The 21,432-nt window shown below is 42.5% G+C and overlaps 1 protein-coding gene across 3 annotated transcripts in view; it reads right to left on the reverse strand.

Moving 5' to 3' along the window:
• Window positions 1-21,432, reverse strand: part of tspan4a (tetraspanin 4a) — a gene marked incomplete at its 5' end in the record, with an annotated part of 270,648 nt that overhangs the window by 165,229 nt on the left and 83,987 nt on the right. For 2 of the 3 annotated variants that reach the window (XM_080458286.1, XM_080458285.1), the window contains one exon: window positions 18,769-18,848. In XM_080458286.1, the coding sequence (XP_080314412.1) occupies window positions 18,769-18,831 (63 nt within the window). Of the gene's footprint in view, window positions 1-18,768; window positions 19,090-21,432 lie in introns of those variants that run through there. The other variant, XM_080458284.1, reaches the window with a different exon arrangement.

Raw genomic sequence — 21,432 nt, forward strand, 5'->3', positions numbered from 1 at the left:
CAACATTAAAATAGGATTTGCCCATTCAGATGAAATGTTGCTGCTCTAAACTGAAATAAGTATAGGATCAGTGGACGATTGTGAAGTTGAGGCTCCATTTGTAACATTTCCAAGTAAAAACTGAAAACTTTTGATGTGTTTTGGGGTTTTGTTTACTTTTTGAAAACACTCTGACTCAGTTGCTGTGGAAACGGACCGTTTTCAAAAAGTTGTGTTTCCCACCCGACTCCGTCACACCTTTACTGAAACGCTGCTCCTGAGCACCGCGGCTGTAGTAACCAGTTGTTCTGCACATGCTCAGTAGATTGTCAATAACAACAATGTTTTTCCTCCAGAGTGTCGTGACTCCCAGTCCACGTTCTCCTGGGACTTGGTGGTTTTATAGTTGACAGTCACTGTGATAACAATCTCACGTGGCGTTCTCCCAGTGTTCATGTTTATAGTGTATTGTTCTCTGCATGTGTGTGTGTGTGTGGTTTCATTACAAAAACAAACCACAGAGCCAACGGAGCCTGGCAGGTTAATGACGTCGTTTTCAGCGTTTCTGCTGGTTTTGGGGAAATGTGCATCGTTTTCTGGTAAAAGCTGCAGTTATGCACATAAAGCTGTTACATCTCAATCAAAATGAGCAAGTTTTAACCAAGCACATCTGTTCAGTTTTCTTTGTTTGAACGATTTGGCGTCTTCATCCGCTGAGGTAAGCTGAGCCGGTTCCGTTTCTTCCTCTGATCTCATTACGGCCATGCTTCGCCTCCTGTGCGGTACACTCAGGTGGTAAAAGACGCTCTACGCATACAGAGATTTTCTCTCCACAAGGTTTCCCCCCCCTGCTGTGGCATTAGTGACAGTACGACACCAGTCGAAGTGCCTCTTATACCCTGCTGGCCTCTTCTCACGTTGCTGGAAATCAGGTCAAAAGCAAAGTCTGTAAAGTCATTTTGACAATTTTGTTGGAGAATTTGATTAAGAAATGAAGATAGTATCACAGTGTGCGAATGTTACAATGGTGTCTCCAGTAACTAGAATGCATCTATTTTTAATGTATGAAGACAGATTTGACTCACGTTAACTCCGTGTCACCGTCACGGTCAAAACCACACTGAAGTCCTGGAAACACTCGGTGACAGGGAGAGGTCAGGAAACAACGTGCACCACATCCATCCATTTTTAATATCGCCTCGTCCAATTCATCGACTAGAGTACCAAGAAAAGAGCAAAAGCACCCCACAACCACACTAGAACCAGGGATATTCTCAATGTGAGGCTAAAGTGCAAACCACTGCACCAACGTGAAGCCAGTGCACCACCGCTTGTTGTAAATATGGTGGACGTTTATAAAAAGCACAACACAAATGTGAATAATAATTATTCTGTGTTCCTGCCTCGTTCCAATACTAAACACTGCAACACTGCTGTCCGGGATGATAATCCCATTCAATGTTCCACCCACTTAATCACTGGGAGCATGCTTCAGATGGCTTCATTATGCTAATGCTCATCAGATAAGATCACCAGAGGTACAGTGGGGTAACGCCGCAATCACAACGTTCAATCAATCATCTGTCACACCTCATCACCAGCCGTGATTGTTTGGAGGGAAAGAGGAAGGTTCTGAGCAGGAATCAGACCAGTGCTCTCCGTATTGGGGGAGTTTGCAGCCGTGGACATCCAAAATCAAAGTTGGGGCGTTATTCTTATATCCTGAAGTTGAGGATTAACTCTTATGTATATAAACCTGTACAGATTTGTATATAGAGTTTTCTTTGCTTTGTTTATTTTCCTACTTGGGTATTTTTTTCCATTTGTTTTGCACTTTGTAAATAATATGATTCACTGTTTTGGAGAGCCCTGAAAAATAAATTAGAAAAAACAACACAGCTGACGACTACGCCATCGTTTTTCCCATTTTGGGAAGGTTGTTGGATGGACCCCGCGACACTAAGACTATTTAATTTTTTGCCCTCGTGCCGATGCGACTGGCTAAGTGCATCCTTGGGAGGATTTGTCATAAAGAGGCGGGAGCAGGACACTCGTAATGCTCGAATCAATGTTGTCCTTGGGATCTTTGGATTCATGCCATTCATGTTGGCGTTTCTTAGACACATACCATCAAACAAGCTCTGCTACACAGCATCTTTGAATGTCTCCTCCGTTCCCTGGCAGCAGTGGCGTCTTTCACAAAAACCAATGTTGCAATGGAATTTAAAAAAAAAAATTAAAAAAAAGGTTCAGGAACACTACGGGGAGCGGAACAAAGATGTTGTCTTGGCCTCCAAATTCCACTTACAGCAACGCAAACTCACACAAGAGTAAGTGACTGTAGCCCTGAGTAAGTGAAGAGCCATTGGAGTCTAATTTGAATGAGATGAGTTGGCTGCCGTTGATTTCATTTGCACCCGAGTGTGTGATATATTCTGTGTGAGCTCAGAGGACGGCACACAGGCCCTGCATCTTCTTTTGGAGCGGTGTTTACAGAGACGCTGGTTTCCATGACAATCAGCGAGTCCATGCTAATTTTAATGACCAGAACACAAGAAAACTAAACTCGTGACTTTGCTTTGTTTTTTGCCTGATTTAAAAAGAGAGCGTCACAGTGGTTGTAGAGAGACCACTGGGGTGGTGCAGTGGTTAGTCCAGTTGGAGTCGAGGCATCAGGGATTACATACAGCGTTACTCTAATTTCCACACACAGTCTAGATACATAGCTTGAGGACAACCGACAATAATAATTTACCCCTGCGATGGAATGGTTGACTAAAATATACACCCACTTCACCCATAGTCAGCAGTGGACCTCATTTTGCTAAGATCCTGTGGAGAAGCGTGTGGAATCCTGTGCCAACACAACTAGATTGTGCTTCTGACTTTGCTTGTGTTTTGCAGGAGAATTCCAATCGGGGTTTTGCTCGCCTGTTTACATGAGGACGATTTTTATTTCCTGTGTTTGTTTGCTTGGTTGTTTACATGGAGCCCTGAGGGCCAACAAACACCAATTAAAAGTGACACCGTGGAGTTGGACACGTTGGTGGAGGAAGTTATCAGACATGTTGGAGCATTACGGCAAAACATATCTGAACATGGCTGAAAAAAAAAAAAGAAAGATAAATATAATCTGGGGAATAAAGAGTAATAAGAGATTCAGATATAATTGCAAAAACGTAAGAAGGGATACGTCACAGAAAGTAGTCGTAGGGAGCCAGAAGAGAAAATGCCTCTCGCCACAGTAACAGGAGCGTCTCTGCTGATTTGTGTTTCTTTTAAAAACAGAAAGGAAGCAGTATGAACTCTTACCAGTTTCTGTGTGATCTGGAACACACACCTGATTTTGTGTTTCCTCCTGGTGCAATTTTTTGAATCCATTTATACTACTTGACAACATTTTCAAGGAAAAATGGAAAACTTTTGTTGCGTTTTGGATTTTCGTTTACAGGACAACGATGCTCGGAGACACTTTTTGAAAACGCTCCAACTCTGTGTCAGTGGAAACGCACATTTTCATGAACGCTGGTAGTTGTTCTGCACATGTACGAGTAGATGAATAATAACAACAACGTTTTCCTCCAGAGTGTCATGACTCTCAGTCCCTATTCTCCTGAGACTTTTATTTTGACAGTCACCATAATAACAATCCAACTTGATCGTCTGTCCATACGTATGTCGGTGTTCTATCACTAATGTTTATACCCTATTGTTCTCTGTGAGTGTGGTTTCATTTAAAAAACAAACAAACAACCAACAGAACCAACTCGTGGCCCAACATTTCGAACCTGATCGTTTTTCAGTTCTTCTACAATTCCCATGTAAACAGACATCTTTCCAGATCAATCTATACGACAGGATTTATCTCACATAGCTCACTTCCTGCTAAAGAGCAACCACCTGAGAGAAGCTGAGCCTCTCGTCTGTCCTGGGCCTGCTGACAGACTGCGTTTCAGTCTGGTGGACCAGCTGTGCCCCTGCGGACAGGAAGTGACTCCAGAGGGCAATAAACACGTCACGGAGGACAATCAGCTGTCCTCTCCGCTTCCTGAGTCACCTCTACCTCTCTCGCTGCCTCAGCAGAAGAGTATTTACCCCAGGTCGTGTGAAACATGTCGGACCTGCTGCCTTCCGGAGGCGCTACAGGTGCTTCAGAGTGACTCCTTTTTCTTGTTCCCCCAAAGAGCCATAACCAGGGTGTGAGCTACCCGGGGGGTGGAGAGAAGCACCCCACCCACATCTTCTGCTTGATTATTGTTAATTAAACTGCATCAATGAATAAAAAGAAGTCTTTAAAATCCAGCCAAAGAAAAACTGTATCTTCACAAGCATGCGGAGTGAAAATAATGTCATTTACTTTAAACTCACATTCACAAGGTCTCACACCATTTTGATTGAATTCCAGGTTTTATGTTTTTCAAAATAAAACATTGTTGCCAATGGCTGATCAGTAGGAAGTAAAGGAACCTAAGGCCCTGTTTACGATAACTTGTCAAGTGAAAATGCATCATTTTTGTGTTTGGACTGGGAGTCATGGCACTCTGGAGGCTGCTCTACTCAGCATGTGCACATTCACTACCGCCGTCGTGCCTCACGCAGGAGCAGCGTTGTGCGAAACTTTCATTTCGCCCTGTTTAGATAGAGATGGAGTCGGTGCATTTCCCAAAAGTTGTGTTCGCCACGGACACGGAGCGTTTTATAAATGTTTAGTTTTCCACCGTTTCCATCGAGGTGGAGTTGGAGCGTTATCGTAGAGAGCGCCGTCGTCGTGTGAACCGACCCCCAAAACCACAACCAAAGTTTTGTGTTTTCACTTGAAAATCTTGAAGATCTTTACTTTTATTCCATGAAGTTGTAAAACTTTGTCCTTAATTGAAATTAGTTTTATCCTCTGGCTACTTGTTTCTCTTTCATCTGATTCCTTCTCACTTCACTGCATCTTCTCATACTTTATCTTCTATATTTGCATGTATGTGTGTGTGTGTGTCGTTACCTGTAAGAGGAAGCTCCTAAAATGCTAAAAGCTCTTCCGGTTTGCTCATATTGTTGTGTTTATGGTTCAGTATCTTTGAATAAAATATAAATACATGACAGAGCTGCATTTTAAAGTCGAATTCTGGTAATTGACCTTATTTGTAGCACAAACACAACTCTCTTAGAGAACGGCCGATGCATAATTAGTTTTCCCTCTCTCTCTCTCCTATTTTCTATTTCTGTTACCACAAGCATTGTCTTCGCTGTCGATTCTGCGAGAGGGCCATGTCTTATGTAAAGAGAGGTGACGGGAGTCTGCAGCGGGGAATAGAACTCGGCTGCTCTGGGACATAAAATCAGAAGGAAAGTAAGTTTAAACCCACGTTCCTTCATAAAAATGAACTTAAAGCAGATTAAATAAAACAATGCTTCAGGTTGACAGTATCATAAATAAGAAAGAAATGACAGGAATAGCATGGCAAAGACGCGCTCCGGAATGACACAACAATGGGAGTGCAGCTTCTCGTCAAAGTTCATTTAAAGATCTCAGGTTCCTGGGGCCTGTCGTCGTCCCAGAGCCGGAGCCTTCGATTGGTTTCATCTCCAGTCATTTCTGAAGCTCTTGTCTCACTCGGGTGGATCCTGTCGTCTGTATTTCTTTCCCATCACGCCCGGCCCGGCAGATCAGCGGCTCTGACCTCAATCATAACGACCGCGCTTACGAACCCGTCACAGTTTGACTCGCCGACCTCTCGCAATCGCCTGGAGAGTAAATTAGTCGGTGGCGCCAACACGGGCCGGCGGTTTCACCTCAGAAAGATCCTGACACTTCTGCATGTTGTGTCACGGCTCTGTTTGCTGATGGGAAACACTGTTTCACTGCACTTTAGAGAAGCTGCGTCCTCCACTCTCACAGAGAAATACGGTTTTATTTTTAGATAGACTGAGAGCCGACATGTCAGAAAGATGTTTTGAATGCTTTCTTTCTTCCAGTGAAGGTCTTCTTGATCCCAGTGAAATATCGAATTCAGAGCTGAATTTCTCTCCTGATTCTTCAGCAAATTAGTTCCATGACTTTGTGGTTTGAAGCGTCCTCGTGCTTTTATCATTTAGTTTTTTCCATTAAGCTCCTATACCGCATTACTGATTGATGCTGGAGCCAATCCCACCTGGGCGTGGACAGGATGCAACTTGGACAGTTGTCCAGTCCATCACAGGACAAAGAACCACACATTCACATTCACACCTTGACATAATATCTGTATCTTTGTCTTGGTGCAACAAATGATCGATATATTGTCACACCAACGTGCACAGGCTGGAAGGATGGAGTCAAAGGTATTGCTCAAGGGCGGGACTTTATGTTGACACACACACAGAAACACTCAACAGAGGGATGAGCTCTCCCACGGTGCTCCCTTGACTCACGGTGCAACACAGAATGCAACTAAATGAACCAACAAAGACATAAAATGATAAAGCAGTGATAACCATAACCTAAACACAGAATTACAATGCGTATCCATGACAACAGCCAAACAAAAGTCACAGGAAGCATTTCCCACAATCCCCTGCGCCGCTCCCTCAGTCCACTGCCGTCGCTGCACTATCATTAGTAGGTTCACAATTAATGAACTATGCTTTCAGAACACATGACAAAATTGAAATTTATATAAAAGAACTGTAATTACAAGAATATTTTACCTGCGCTCACCATGTGCTCTACAACTTCCAGGTCGCCGTGGATTTCTAATACACTCTTTAGTACGTCAAGGGTTTAAAACATTTGGCCACATGTAGCTGGAACTCAAAAATACCATAGGATTGTTCATAAAATGATCAGAATAACTTTTCAAATCCTGGAAATGACCTTTAATGTAGACATTTCCACAGTTGTGTAGTAATCCTGATCGTCTGAAAGTGTGCCCCTGGTGGTCAAATAAATATATTGCAGCTAGTAAATTCCATGTGGCGGGTCAGGCTGGACTCTCTGGCGGTGAGTTCTGGCCCGCCGGGCCGTACGTTTGACACTTCTCACATTTAAAAAGAACAAGGAGAATCTTGACTTCACATCTTTGTCTCTGTCTTGTTTTACCAGCCGACCAAACAAACAGCATCTTGACGTCTTACTGCACAATTTGGTTCTCCTCCGCCTCCAGCCGCTCCTGCAGCAACCCAGCGTGGGTGATTGGCAGGCTGCTGCCCACCACGAGGGAGCGGCGTGATAACAAGCTGGGAGGAAAACAGAGCGAGAAGCCCTCAACACCCTCGAGTACTCGTTTGACCTGAAAACATTCCTCCAGGAGGTGGCACGAGCCCTGCCTTTCAGTTTCCTCAACGCTCCCCCCGTTCCTGTAGTTCACTTTGCTTGTTTCCGTCAGCGGGAGCAGCAGCGGCGGGGCGGAGACGAGCAAGGTCGGAAACCATCGCGTACTGCGTGTTAAGCATCATTTTGGGAGAAATATGAGTAATCGAATATTGAAAAGGTTTAAATGACGGACTGACGTGCAGCTCTGGCCGGAGAGGTTTTCAGAGAGATTTGGTATCTGCTTTGAATTTAAAATGCAAAGCAACAACCTCTGCAGTGAGGCAGTTTCCCGCTTCGCCATCAAGGTTGTTTTTGAAGTCACACGTTTGCTTCTGAATCCACTGCAACCTGAACGATACATAAACCAGCTCTTATCTTTCTTCAGACCACTCAGATAAGGAAAACCCCACAAATGAATCTTCCAGTGGAAAAAGAAAGCACAAAAACCGGAGATTTCTGATAGAACATTATCTACTTCTAAAGTGTACCAAGAAGGAGAAAGAAAAACTTTAAAGTCAGTTCAGCTCATTCTTTCGTCAAGGTCGACACGGAACACCTCGCAGTGGAATCTGAATGAGCTGAATATCAAATATATAACATTTTAAAAAAGGATAAAGGGTAAAGTTGTTGTTTACTCGAAAAGGTATCAAAGGTTTGGACCTTTTTTTAAAGAAAAACATAGAAATAGATGGACAAATGCTGAAAATAGTCTTCAAAATGAATTAAACTCTAGAAGAAATAATACAGTGACTCAAAATGCGTCATTAAATAATTACTAATATAAGCCAATGTAAACTTGAACTATACATTTGGTTAGAATAGACATTCTTAAAAAATGTGTTCCGTTTATTGAATGAAAGTTTTATTGTATTTAATTAAATTTACATCAGAAAACAAACTATTTTACTTCTTATAATTTATATATATATACTTTATTATACTTCCCATATTTGTACATGTGGTTTCATTAGGATTTACAAAACAAAAATTCCCAATCGTGTTTGTACTTTGACTTATATTACTTTTTTATTGAATATTTTTCACATTCTTTTATCTCTTCTTTTAATATGTTATATATTCTAGTGTTCAAACATCATCCAGCAGTGCGCCTCATACAGACTTAAATAGTCAAAATCGATGTGTAAAATGTTAACTAATTTATAGAAACATGAAGACTAATTAATGTGAAAACTTGAAATGATGTGTTCAATAAAAACTAGTAAACACAGCAATGAAAAAGCACCTGAGAACACGAGAGACGCTCATTCAGCACCGCAGATGTTTGATGTCGATTCAAAGACCAGAAACAGGCACAACAAACGTCCTTGGAAGAGACACTTTCTACAGCGCTGAGTGCATTTCACAGTCTGTACCTTCATACTTTTACTAACTGAGGCAGATCAGTGATTTATACTTCCACCTTCTTATTCTGTGTGTGTGTGTGTGTGTGTGTGTGTGTGTGTGTGTGTGTGTGTGTGTGTGTGTGTGTGTGTGTGTGTGTGTGTGTGTGTGTGTGTGTGTGTGTGTGTGTGTGTGTGTGTGTGTGTGTGTGTGTGTGTGTGTCATTCTTCTGTCTCCGTTTACAAGTGGACACACATTGTTGTTCTGCGTTTACGCTGCAAAGTTTTCAAAACGATGTTCGTTTACATGGAAACGGCAGAAACACTGAAAATGGTGTCGTTTTAACGTAAGGCCACTAGTGGGTGCTGTTGTTTGTTTTGTAATGAAAGCACACATGAAGGCAGAGAATGATATACTATAAATTCACGGACAGTCATATGAATGTTGGTATACTGTTATATCAGTGGTAACTCCACTATGAAACTAGAGCTACACTCGGTAGAGCCTTTGCCAGCGCCACATTTGTTTGCGAAACCAAGTTAGCATCGCTAGCATGACGTTAGCTCACATCGATGCTAACTAGCCTGTCCGGTAGCTACATCACTGTGTAGGGAGCGTCTCCATGGCAACAGACGCTGATCTTCTTTGGTCTTCTCCTTGGGGTGCCTCTCTCATCCGCTTTGAATGGGACATTTTTTAATTTTTGCAGAAACGATTAACCATTAACGAAATGCAATTCGGGAGGAGTAGTTTTTGTGAAAAGTTGGTACAGTATATACATACATACATACAAACCGATAAATAAAGACACGCAGCTGAAAACATAACCTTCTCGCAACTTCTGTTAACGGTAACTACAAAGTCATTACAGCCGCGGTGCACAGCATTTCGACCATCTACACGGAGATGGAGTGTTTTTTTTTTTTTTAAAGTTCCATTTTCAGTTGGGCCAAACTCCCTCGTCATGTAAAGGGACGCCCAGAAGGCAACAAAGGTTTTGCATTTTCACTCAAAAACAGGGCCTAAGATGTAGTATATTTTCAAATCTCTTTATTTAAGAAGGTATTGTAAAAATCATCACACTCACACACACACACACACACACACACACATATATATTTATAAGGTTTGCAGTACACGTGATGTTCCTTACTCTCATCCAGCATGTATCTGCATCTGTATCTGTATCTGTTGCACATTACTGCAGACAGATTCTCCTCCTGATTAGTTTTGGTAGATCACAGCAGTAGATCACATGTATTAAAGAGGAAACCATCTGCCTTCATGGGTTCACGCTGCGGTTAAATTGGTGACTTCTGAGATTTTATTATTTATAAATGTATATTTTCATTCTGTTTGTCACTGGGTGCTAAGCACTTGTTGCTATGGTGGATTTTCTCTTTCTGTGTTTTTCTGTTCAGCCAGGCAGCTCGCTGACTATTGCACATTCGATAACGTTTTAGTTTTTCTGGTTGTTTCACTTGAAAAGAGTAGAGGTAATCAGAGGTTAAAATTCTTTTTTGGCCCGAAAATCAACTGTCTCACAATTATTTATTTTTTTATTCCACTGGCGTATTATTCAGTGCCCTTGCTTCTTTCATCTTATTAATATACAGATGAATGTTCTTACAGTGAATCAGACTGATGTCCTTACAGCTCAAATCTAAAGCTACAGTATGATATTTGTAGGTAGCTCCCGATTTGTCCATTAGGTGGCAGTAGCAAGCACACCAACCTCTTTGAATGTATTTTACAATTTTGATTTTAGGCCCCCGATTATCTGACAATTCAATAATAATTTTCAGGGGGGGTTTCAGAAAATGTTTGCATTTACACAGCAACATTTTGAAAACGTTGTCTGTCGACACGGAAACAACAGGAAGTGTGAAAACGATGCAGTTAGCAGCGTGCCAGGCCATGTGTTGGCGCTGTTGGTTGTTTTGCCATGAAACAACAGACACGCAAGCAGAGCACAATGCGCTATATGTTATATAAAAATGACACACAAAACACAATGAAAGTTTTGCATTTTCACTTGAAAACCTCAGTCAGCAGGGGCTCCAGATGTTGTTGTATTAAGGTGGATGGTAAACGTTCCTGTTGTACTGAGGACAAACCAGATTCAAACATCTGCACAGGCTAAGTGGTTGCTAACTTCAGTACACACAGATACAGTAAAACCTAAATCATCTGCAGTCCAGACGAGGTATTACAAGATCAGAGATAGTTTTAGCATGAGGAAAACACAAGCGTCCTTCATAATGTTTCTTCACATTATATTTATGGATTTAATTAATTTTGCTGCACTTAAAACTATTAGTTTGACATATTGCGCCTTTATATCATTTGCAGGTATTCATGTGTCTATTGATTATTAGCCGATTGCTTTCTCACAAGGAAAAAGACATTTAACTGGACTTGACTATCGTGTGGAATTTTAATGTCTGAACTCTGAAAAATACAGAAAGAGAGATTAGTGTCAGATTAATGCTAAACTGTCACCACAAACTTCCTTCATCTAATAAAGAAATTGAGTTTTTGCCATAATCTTTCCTCGCGTCACGCCTCCATTTTATCATTGCTGCTTGTTCTTGTATCCCTTCACACAGACGTTATTCAGGTTGGGGGCTAATGGGCTAAATAAAAGGCGGCTTCATAGTCGGGCAACTTTAATGTAGAATCAATACATCAGAAAGGAAAGCGATCTGCGCCCATTATGTAATAAGTAAATTGCTGCACTGAGCTTGCTCCCGTCACTCTCCGTCATCCCTGCTGGTGCAGCAGAATCCGACCAACACAGAGGGAACATGTCTGCATTTTCTATCACCAGTAGCCGGTGTGTATTATGGACTGAGTGAGAGCTTCAAATGTTTTTGAAGGAAATGGGTCTGAAAAAGCGGGATGGTTTTATATTCTGTGTCAATTGTTCCGCTTATTGTGCTGTGCCGATTTCTGAGCCGGACAAACATCGTGTGTGTGGAATGAACAGTGGGTTAGTGATCATAGCGGGGAGAGAGAGAGAAAGTGTTGGATGTTGTTAGTAAACTGTTCAGCGGCGTGGAAACGCTACATGACCCCGTTTACACAAAGTGAAAACGCATCTTTTTTGTGTTTACTTTTGGGAAAAGTTTTGCATATCCACAACATTTTGAAAATAATTATGTCCATTGACTTTGCAATGGCAAACTCTGAAAATGATGTAGTATTCATGTTAGGCCAGTAGAGGGTGCTGCTGGTTGTTTTTGTAATGAAACCACACACGTGCAGAGAACAAAACACTATAAATATTAACAATGGGGAGTACACGGACGTTTGTTTTCGTACTTTCAACTATAAAACTACCAAGTCCCGGGAAAATCTGGACTGGGAGTCACTCTGGAGGAAAACGTCTGTTTACTCACACATGTACAGAAGAACTATTAACTCCAGCTGCGGTGTACATGAGCAGTAGCAGCAGTTCAAAAAAGTAAAGCAGAAAATGGTTTATTAGTTTTGGGACATAACATACGGGAAAAGGTGTTTTTGAACGGTAAGTATAGAATGACAGGCTGTTTTGACAATTTACTGAATTTGATATGACAGTTAGTTTTAATTCATTTAAATTTCTAATGCAAAATGTGTTGAAATTGTCAAATGAGCTATTTCTATGTCATTAATCTGGCTTTAAGCGTTGTTGGCACTTGGCTAGCCGGTGTGTGTGTTAACTTGCAGTTTATTGCATTGGATAGTTACTGTCTCTCTGTGGGTAATGTCAGGTCTTTCATGGTCAAGGTAAAGCACAACAAGAGTGCGGCGAACCCACTTTTTAAATCAAAAAGCCATTTAACTGGGCTACTGAACTGCATTAACCTGCAAGGATTGAGAGATAAAATATGTTTGTGCTTTCTGTTGAGTCTTCTGTGAGAAATACGTTGGATAGCATCAACAAGCAAGTGGCCCGGTACATTTGAAGGGAGCAGATAAATCCGGTTAAAATATTTGAGGTGAGCATTTCTGAAAGAGGCATTGTTTGAGCTGGGTATTTCTTGAAGTATTGAAATCTCCATGGCAGTGATTATTGCAAGCAGATTAAATGATCTTGTCAGGGTATTCTGTGGTGAAAAAGCCCTCTAGTGGCCATATTGAATGTGGCGAGCGCAGGGCAATATGTGTAGATAAGTGCGGAGGTTACAAAGCCGTGTGATGGAAGAAGGATTACCGACCCTCCCCCGTCTTAAACTCGTCTCAACCTTATTTGAGGAGGTTTTTTTAAGCGTCTACTACGGCCGTGTTGTGCAGTAGCAGCGTTTCTGCTGTCTACATGGAGGCGGAGGTCGAAAGTTTTTGAAAACTTCCACCTTGGGAACCTTTTTCAAACACTTGCGTTCTCATTGGCTCAAATTAGCATCGTGTAAACTGACAAAGGTTTTCACTTGAAAATGTTGTCATTTAAAGGGGGCGGAGTCACAGGACCGTCTCTGAGCCGCTGCACGGTGCGCCCCTGTCGAGTTTGGCCCTGGACCTCCGCCCACTTCGCCAAAGAGCAAAATCCGCCACTGCTCATTATCAAGTTGTAATGTATTCTGCATTCAGCACGGTGAACCATAACATTTTAATTCTGCGTTTGGAGCAGTGGGTGGGCATTGGGGGCATAGCACGAGCGTGGTTCAGGGACTTCCTGCAAACTGAACCTTTTGTTGTCAGCCTTGGTGACTCTGCATCCTCCTCTGTGGCCCTGTTGTGTGGGGTCCCTCAGGGCTCGGTGTTGGGCCCTCTGCTTTTCTCTGTGTACCTGCTCCCACTTGGCTCTATTCTCTGCCAGCATGAGCTTTTATTCCACTGCTATGCAGATGATTGCCAGATTTATGTGCTGCTGACGAAGAATGACCCTTGTTCGATTAAACTATTACTACAGTAGTGATGACCTCAATGGCATTAAACTTTTTGAATTTTAATGAGCCAAAAGCAGAATCGAATGACTTTTGGGGACACCACTGGGACCCACCCCATAGATCTGGGTCGTTTGGCCCAGTTTTCAAAACCCGTCTTCACTAATCTTGGGGTCAAAATGGATCCAAGCCAAGAACTTGACACCAAGATCAGTCCAGTTTCTTCCGCCTGAGGCAGCCGGCCAAAATAAAGCCTCTGCTCTCAAGGCAAGATCTTCAAACTGCAGAATGCCGCTGCTCTTCTTTTAACTGGCACACATAAAAAACAGCTTATCTCTGCAGTTTTAGCATCATTGCACTGGCGGCCCGTACATTTTAGGATCCATTTTAAACACTTGATTTGCTTTTAAATCTGTTACCAGCCTTGGTCCACCCGACCCCCACCTCTCTGGACTGATTCCTTCTTCCGCTCTGACTCGCTCTCTCGGGTCAGCTGATCGGCTGCTCCGTAGTGTACGGAAAACTCAGCATAAGCTCAGAGGGGAACGCGCCTTTGCAGTCGGTTTTTAAAACTCACCTGTTCTCCTCGACCTTCACCACCATGTGAGCTGTGGGCTTTCTTATGCTATACGACTTCACTTTTTATTTGTTTTACCTGTTATATTTGTATTGTCTGTATCTTTCCTCTATTGTATAATGTGTGAATTGTGCACTGTGCATTTTTTCACCTTACTTGTTATTTTGTGGTTAATCTAAAGGGCTATACAGATAAAGTTGCTTGCTCGTTATCACCTTGACGTCACCAAGACAAAAGAATGCAAGACAGATGCTCCACTTATACCCGATTGTCTGCGTTGTACCACTTTTAACACGATCACATCACATCACTGATTGGAAGGTGCAAAGTTTCTACTAACAATGGTTGGTCGCTTTTGCTCCATGTCAGGTTGTGGGAGAACGGCGCTCACCACTCTGTGTTAATTATTTTGTTAGTCACTGTTAAGCCTTGTATATATTCATATTTACAATTACTCATTTCATTTTCATCCAGTTTTTAGCGATTCTTTTTATTCATTCTATGTGGAGCAATGCCTAAAGGAATTTCTATCTGGTATTTATAAAGTATTTCTATTCAAATAGTAAAATATTACCAGGAAACATCCAAGAGAACTTTGAAAAAAGAGAAAGTCGGTATAATCTGAAAGGAACAGACATCTTTAAAAAACCCAGATTCAGAACCAAACTCATGGAACGAACCATTTCAGTGAAAGGAATTAATATGTGGAACGGACTTAAGAAAGAAATTAAAGAGTCAAAAAACATAATGGTTTTTAAGAAACAAATCAAAAATATGATACTCAACAAATATGAGAGTACCACTTGATAGGAAAATCCAGATGAAAGTTGATATTTTGTGTTTTGAAAAAATGAAAACTATATAAAATGTATTGTGTGTAATGTAGATAATATATGTATAAATAATGTATATGTGGAAACTGATGACAAAAATTGTATATTTGTATAAACTGTAGAGACTTAAAAGAAGTAGAAATATTTTATGCTCATGTAAGTTCTGATTGCAAATTGAATCATTTGTAAAACTGTAAAAGAAACAAGACTGAAAATGTATAAAGGGGTAGGAAACATAAGTTTTACTTCAACCTACTCCTTTTCGAATTGTATGTACAGTACATTACTTTCTTTTTATTTTTTATTTTATTTAATTTAATTTTTTTTTGCATTGTACAAATTCGAAATAAATACTACTACTACTACTACTACTATTCTATTCTATTCCAAAATGATAAAATTGTCTGGAAAAATAAAGTTTAAACGAGTAAAATCAGGTACAAAAACAGCTGAAACTGTAATGAAATGTTCACCAACCAACTCTCTAATTGAAACTTCATAGATGCAACATAAGATACAGTTTTTGTTCGTGCTTCAAAACTTTCATGAAATGAAGCTTTAGAAGCTGTGTTAGCCTCATTTTAAATGTTAAACTTGTTTTGCGGCTCCTGGTAATTTGATTTGGTGGAAAAATCCCAAAAATGTATTTCTTGGTCATAAAGGCTGCGGACTCCTGTCTTGTACCATCACCAAAGGGTTAATTATTGAAAACAGCCTTTCAGAGCAAAAAAAAAAAAAAAAACCTTTAATTTTTATTGAGGTAAATTAATGTGGTGAAAAAGCTGCGGAAATGGAAACATCAGCACCACCCACTTCAGCACCACCCACTCCACGTTCTACTTTATGAGTTTGACAAATCAGCAAAAACGCTACATTAAGAAGTGATTTCCTGGACGGATCAATTTGTCGCTGCGCAGAAGCTGCAACGCCTCTGGATGGCTGGTCACTCAAAGTGTTTGGCAGCATAAGAATATACCAACAGTGTTCTTAGAAATACACCCAATCATCACTTTTGAAGCATGTGACACTGTGAGGAATGTTAGATTGATTTCGTGTTTCAGTTTATTCCCAGTGGAAATGGTGGCTCTCGCTAATATACATATTACTGGAGGTGAGAGCTGTTTATCAGTTTTATTTCACTCAGGATACAAACTCTCATATGCTCCTTCTCTTTAAAAAGATTTTGTTTAAGTTAGACGTGCGTTACTTTTGTTGTCTCCCGTCATCATCTGTGTTGCACAGTCGTTGTCGCAACCCAACACTGAAGCCTGAGCTGAAATTTCAGTGCTGCTACCATGAAGGCTCGCTGCCTCGTAGTTATAAAACTAACCTCAAAGTCCTGGTGTCTGGGTGAGGTTGTAAATTCATGCATAATTCAACAGCTATAGGAGAAGTCTTTTGGACATTTCACTGCGTTTTGCACCAGAAGGTTTCAGTAAAATTGGCTTCATGTCAGTCATTTTCTGTAGAAATTCTTAGTTTTTTTGTGAAGATATCAGTATTTTCATCACATATACTCTGCTTCATAACAAAGAAAAAGCTTAAAGTTTAAATTCAAAGGTTATTGTGGCACTATTCTACCAGCCCGGCCCACTCGAGATGAAATTGGAGTGTATGTGGAACATGAACTCAAATGTCTAATATAATCAGTCAGTTTCAAGAGTAGTACTTCAGCAGTTGTGCAAAACTCACTTGTTTTTGAAGTGAAGTAACAAGAAGACCCTGCTGAGATGGACTACCTACATGTATACGACACTAATACAGCTAAACCAATGGATAGATGAAGTCTCTCACACTGTGGAGTTTTTGTGGAGAACGTTGTACATAAAGGTAGCTGCATCGCTGGAGTGTTGCTGTAGAATATCAGCTGTGTTGGTCAGTGTACAGACTGAATCAGCTCAAAGAGAATGGTGCTGCACACATGTTCAGGTTTGATTGCGTCAGTCAGCAGCAAAATCTGGTATTTTAACTGCACACACATCATTGCCTGCACGCCAAAATCAGAGAATGCAACTATTGACAAACCTGCAGAACTTCATTTCATTTACTTGTTACAAAACAATGCGAGAGAACCGTTGAGATAAAGTGCCGACATGCAGACAGACAGCTCTAATGAAAGGAAGCTAATGTATGTTTGAAGCCGGCGTACATTAAAGATACTGGATGACATAATGCAGTTGGAACTGGGAGCAGGAGAGAATAGCATCTACAACAAAAGCACAGAATAACAGACGTTTCCATAACTGTATGATATAAAGGGTTGATTGATGTGGCGCATTAGCGTTGCTGTCAAATCTGGAGTGAAATAGCATTTTTAAGTCCTGTAACTTCAACTGCTGGCTCTTCTCAACTGGAATACAAAACCTGATTTAACATCTATCCTTGAGAGAAACAACAAAACAACTGAAATAAACTATCAATCTGCAGGATGCTCTTGTAAAGGTAAAGTTACTATGCATTTGAAGTACATCCATACTTCACTGATAATGTGGAAGCAGGCTAAGGTTATGAAGCTAACTGCGCTCACCAGAGCGACAGCAGCTGTTTTCACAAACGATTAAAGTTGCAATGAATGCACACTTCACTAATTGTAACTGAGCAGTCACTTGCAATTGTCTTACTTTCAGAGACAGTTGCTCTACGATGCCTTTTTCCCTAAAGCTGGTGAAAATATAATCTATTGCTGGTCTCGTTACTGTACTGAGAACATTGAGGCTATACTCCGTTGAATATGCAGATTTTAGATTGGATCTGAAAAGTCTGGCTGTGGATGAACCGGCTTGTATGTAACAGCTTTGAAACTGCTGCTGCTTTACCCCGTGCATTTTATTACATTTTTTTTTACAAAGATGGATGTGAGATTGAAGGAGCTCCTCTGTTCTCACCTGCAGGATTGTACTATGATTGGCCCTCCAGCAGGAGAGACCCTTTACCTCGTCATGGTCAAGCCGTCATTATTTATCTGCCTAGAGCAACACACACACACTAATGACAAACAGCGCGACCCCTCTTTGACAGCAGTTTATAGCAGACGGGAGATGTAGGGGTGAAGAGGTCACTCTTTCCTGGGCTGAGATTGCATTTTGGCGGCTAGATTGCATTTCGATCTGCACGTCCTCATTTCCTTCTGGTACCAGTAAGAAGTGGCGTATGACAAATCAAAGTAATTCCGTGAAGGTAACCACAGAGGACGTGTTTCCTTCAAAACTCAATGACAAGTTGCAACAGATTGCACAGTGGAAGATGTGGCAGGAAAAAAAGAAAATAGGATCTTTAAATATGGAGCACAGCTTAAGAACATGACAGGCTTCACATAGTGAATGAAGGTGATCTGCTGTGGGGCTATCGGGGTGGGACTGACGGAGGCGGCTCAGCAGTCCCCACGGTAAACAGATATGATCAGCCAGATTGACGGCAGATGCTTTGATTGACTGAGAAGTACCGCCGAGCAGGAGGGAGGGTGAAGCGGAGGTAGGTGAGGAATTACAGCGCAACGGCAGCACTGTGATTAGCGAGCGTCTGCACAATACGAGCTCCAAATGTGCCGCGGCTCAACACAGAAAACAATGCAGTGTACACCCACACTTCAAGTACTGCATGGGGAACAGAAAAAAAAAAAAAAAAGCTTTGCTCACCCACACAGTGCGTTTTGTACACACAATCTAAATGCATGATCTCTTTCTCACACTGGCCCCCTCCTCACTCCACGGGCATCACTCACACACTCAGCAAGGCTACGTCTCAACAAGATCACAGGAATCTCAGCAACACAGGCACCAACATGAAGAAGTCAAGAAAATCCAAGCATCTTTGTCTGGCAAGCAGGGTCCTTCATAAAGTCGCTCGCACACACACTCGTGATGATTTTTGAAATAAATAAAAACTCACCCAGAAGAGGAGGTTGAAGAAGACCATTCCATATCGCAGGGCCATCATGCAACCCTCAGCCATCCTGCAGCGCCGCAGTTCTAGGAGGAATATGAAGGAGAGGTCCAGGTAAAACACCACATACTTCTTCCCCTGGGCGTAGCGCCCCTTTGGCGTCTGCGGCCCCTTAGTCGTGTGGAAGCCGAAGGCAAAGGGCGGCCGCTTGTACTCAAACTCCCCGCTGAAGCGGTGAAACCCAGAAGTGAACGGCGGCGTGTCCGGTTTGCTGTCCAGAGAAGGACTTCGCCGGTACGGAGTCTCGTCTGTGCTGGAGCGTCTCATTATGGAGAGTCTTTAATAGTCCCTCTTAATACTTTGGATCAGAGCAAAGTTCACAATCGGAGGACCAGGAGGTTATTCCACAGAGGTGCTGAGAGACGGTTTCTTCTGCCGCTAACCTATCCCAGGTTCAGCTCAAAAAGTCATGGTCCCTCACAAACCCTGGGGCTGCAGGTTGAGTTCTACTTAAAGTGTGATAGCACCTGATCTGAGTTAATCTTTCACAGATATGGAGCTCCCCCTTCACTTGACTTCAAGTCCTTTAAATTTTTTATTTTTTTTTACTGCCAGACTTTGGATAATCCTGCTGCAACACCTGTGTAATTCTGTGTATTTAGGACATAATCCCAATATACACATACACACCTGCACATCCCTTTCCCTCTCTTCGTAATCCCTCAAACAAAGGTGTCATGCTTTGTGAGATAAGCTGGCTCGCAGTTTCATCTCATAACAGTTCAATCAGGTAAACGAGCAGAGAGCTCAACCCCTCCAGCTGCTCGGGGAGGAAGGCGAAAACGATCCAGAAACGTCCTACCTGGTCTCATGAGAAATTCCCGAGCAGGTGCTCCCGGCCCGGAAAAGTAATGGCACCCTTTGCTCGGACCAATCAACTTCTTTTACTCAGTAATAGATCACACATCCGCTGAGGATGAAAAGCTACGCTCGGGTCTCACTGGAGTGTTGAGAGAGTGGTTGTAGCTCTCGATGTGCTTTTGCTGACATGCAAAAATAAAGAAGAAGAATGAGATGAGATGAGAGGGAAGGATGGAGTTATGAGTGTGAGAGGAGCGTTGGAAAGAAGCATGGGAGGATGGATGATGCTTGTGAGCGGATGTTTCTCGGGTGTCCGGAATTGAATTATCTCTCCATGGAATTCCAGCCTTTCTCAATTTTCTCTTCTCGTTTTTTTTTTTTTTTTTTCTCCTGAAAACTGTCTGCCCTAACTTGTCCCTTTTGTCTCTGAAAAGTGTCTGGGGCTTTACCCTGCGACTCTCCACAGCCTACTCCTCACACATCTAGCAGTCCATGCTCTCAGCCCCCTCTTCGTCTCCCCTCTGAGCTGACGGCGGTTAATTAATTTCCAGACTCTCATCAGTGAGGAAAAGTGTGCGGTGTCCCCCTCCTCTCGTGTCTCTCTCTCCTCCGCTACAGCGCTCTCTCCTCTTCTCTAGGTGGGCAGAGAAATCAGGGTGTCCACCGGGGTCATGGCCAAAAAGAGGGAGCAAAGAAGGAGAGACGGGCAGAAGGAAGAGAAAGACAGTTTCCTCAGAGAAGCAAAAGAAAGACTGCAGTGTTTGAGCGGTAGTCCAGCCTTGCTGCCTCAAGCACCCTCCCTCTTTCTCCTCACAAGCTCCTGTTCTCTCTCTCTCTCTCTCTCTCTCTCTCTCTCTCTCTCCCTCTGCCCTCCCCTTTTCTTTCGTCTCCTCTCTCACAAGCTCTGATGCTCTCCCCCTCTCTGCATGCACTATCACAAACACCCCATCCTCTCCTCGGTATCTGTCCCCAAAACCTGGCAGCGCGAAAGGGAAGAGCAGTCATTCATATTCTGGCGACACCCTGCAAGCCGGCACAGCCAATCAGTGTCCCTCAGCTGCATCCTCCTCTCTTTCGCACGCCAATCACACCCTCCCATCCTAACAGATAACGCACACACGCAGCATGCATGTAAACCTGGCTGGTGCTGTTAACATAGCAGCGCCGGGGAGCCTGCTGCACTTGTGCTAGTTCATCCTCCTCCTCCTCCTCCTCCTCCTCTTCCTCCTCCTCCTCTTCCTCCTCCTCCTCGCCCGGATCTCATCCCACATGCAAGGCTTGTCTCTTGCGCACAACCCAGGCTGCGCTCTGCACGCTTGGCTTCAGTCATGTTCCCCTTCCCCCTTAATTCCCTTTGGACCTGAACTTGGGTCAGACAATATCTGTGAAGCTGCACCAGGCACGGATTCCAACACAACAAACAACTGACCTAAAGTATAGGAAAAGGTGGAGGAGCTCGCTGCTGCTGACTTTCACGCAGGAACAGCATGCTCCCCACAACCCGGGCAGCCATCTGGGTCACTGGCTTCATGGCTCCACTGGGATGTGTCAAAGCGTCCGAGGTACAGACTTTATTCACGGCTTCATCAAGTATTTAATGGATTTCTGTTTTGTGTCTTGTGTGTATTTTTGTCATACCGCGGCGGCGGCAGCGGCGGCGGCAGTAGCCTCTCAGATTTACTGGCTGACACTGTTGAGACTGTTGGGCGAATAAGCTTTTCTTGGAAAATGCTACTGAGCAAAACCAAGACCTATTGACAAGTGATAAAACAACTGCACAAATATGTCATGGTAAAAAGGTAAAATAGT

The sequence above is a fragment of the Lipophrys pholis genome, assembly GCF_963383615.2.
Source record: "Lipophrys pholis genome assembly, chromosome: 2".
NCBI classification, from domain to species: Eukaryota; Metazoa; Chordata; class Actinopteri; order Blenniiformes; family Blenniidae; genus Lipophrys; species Lipophrys pholis.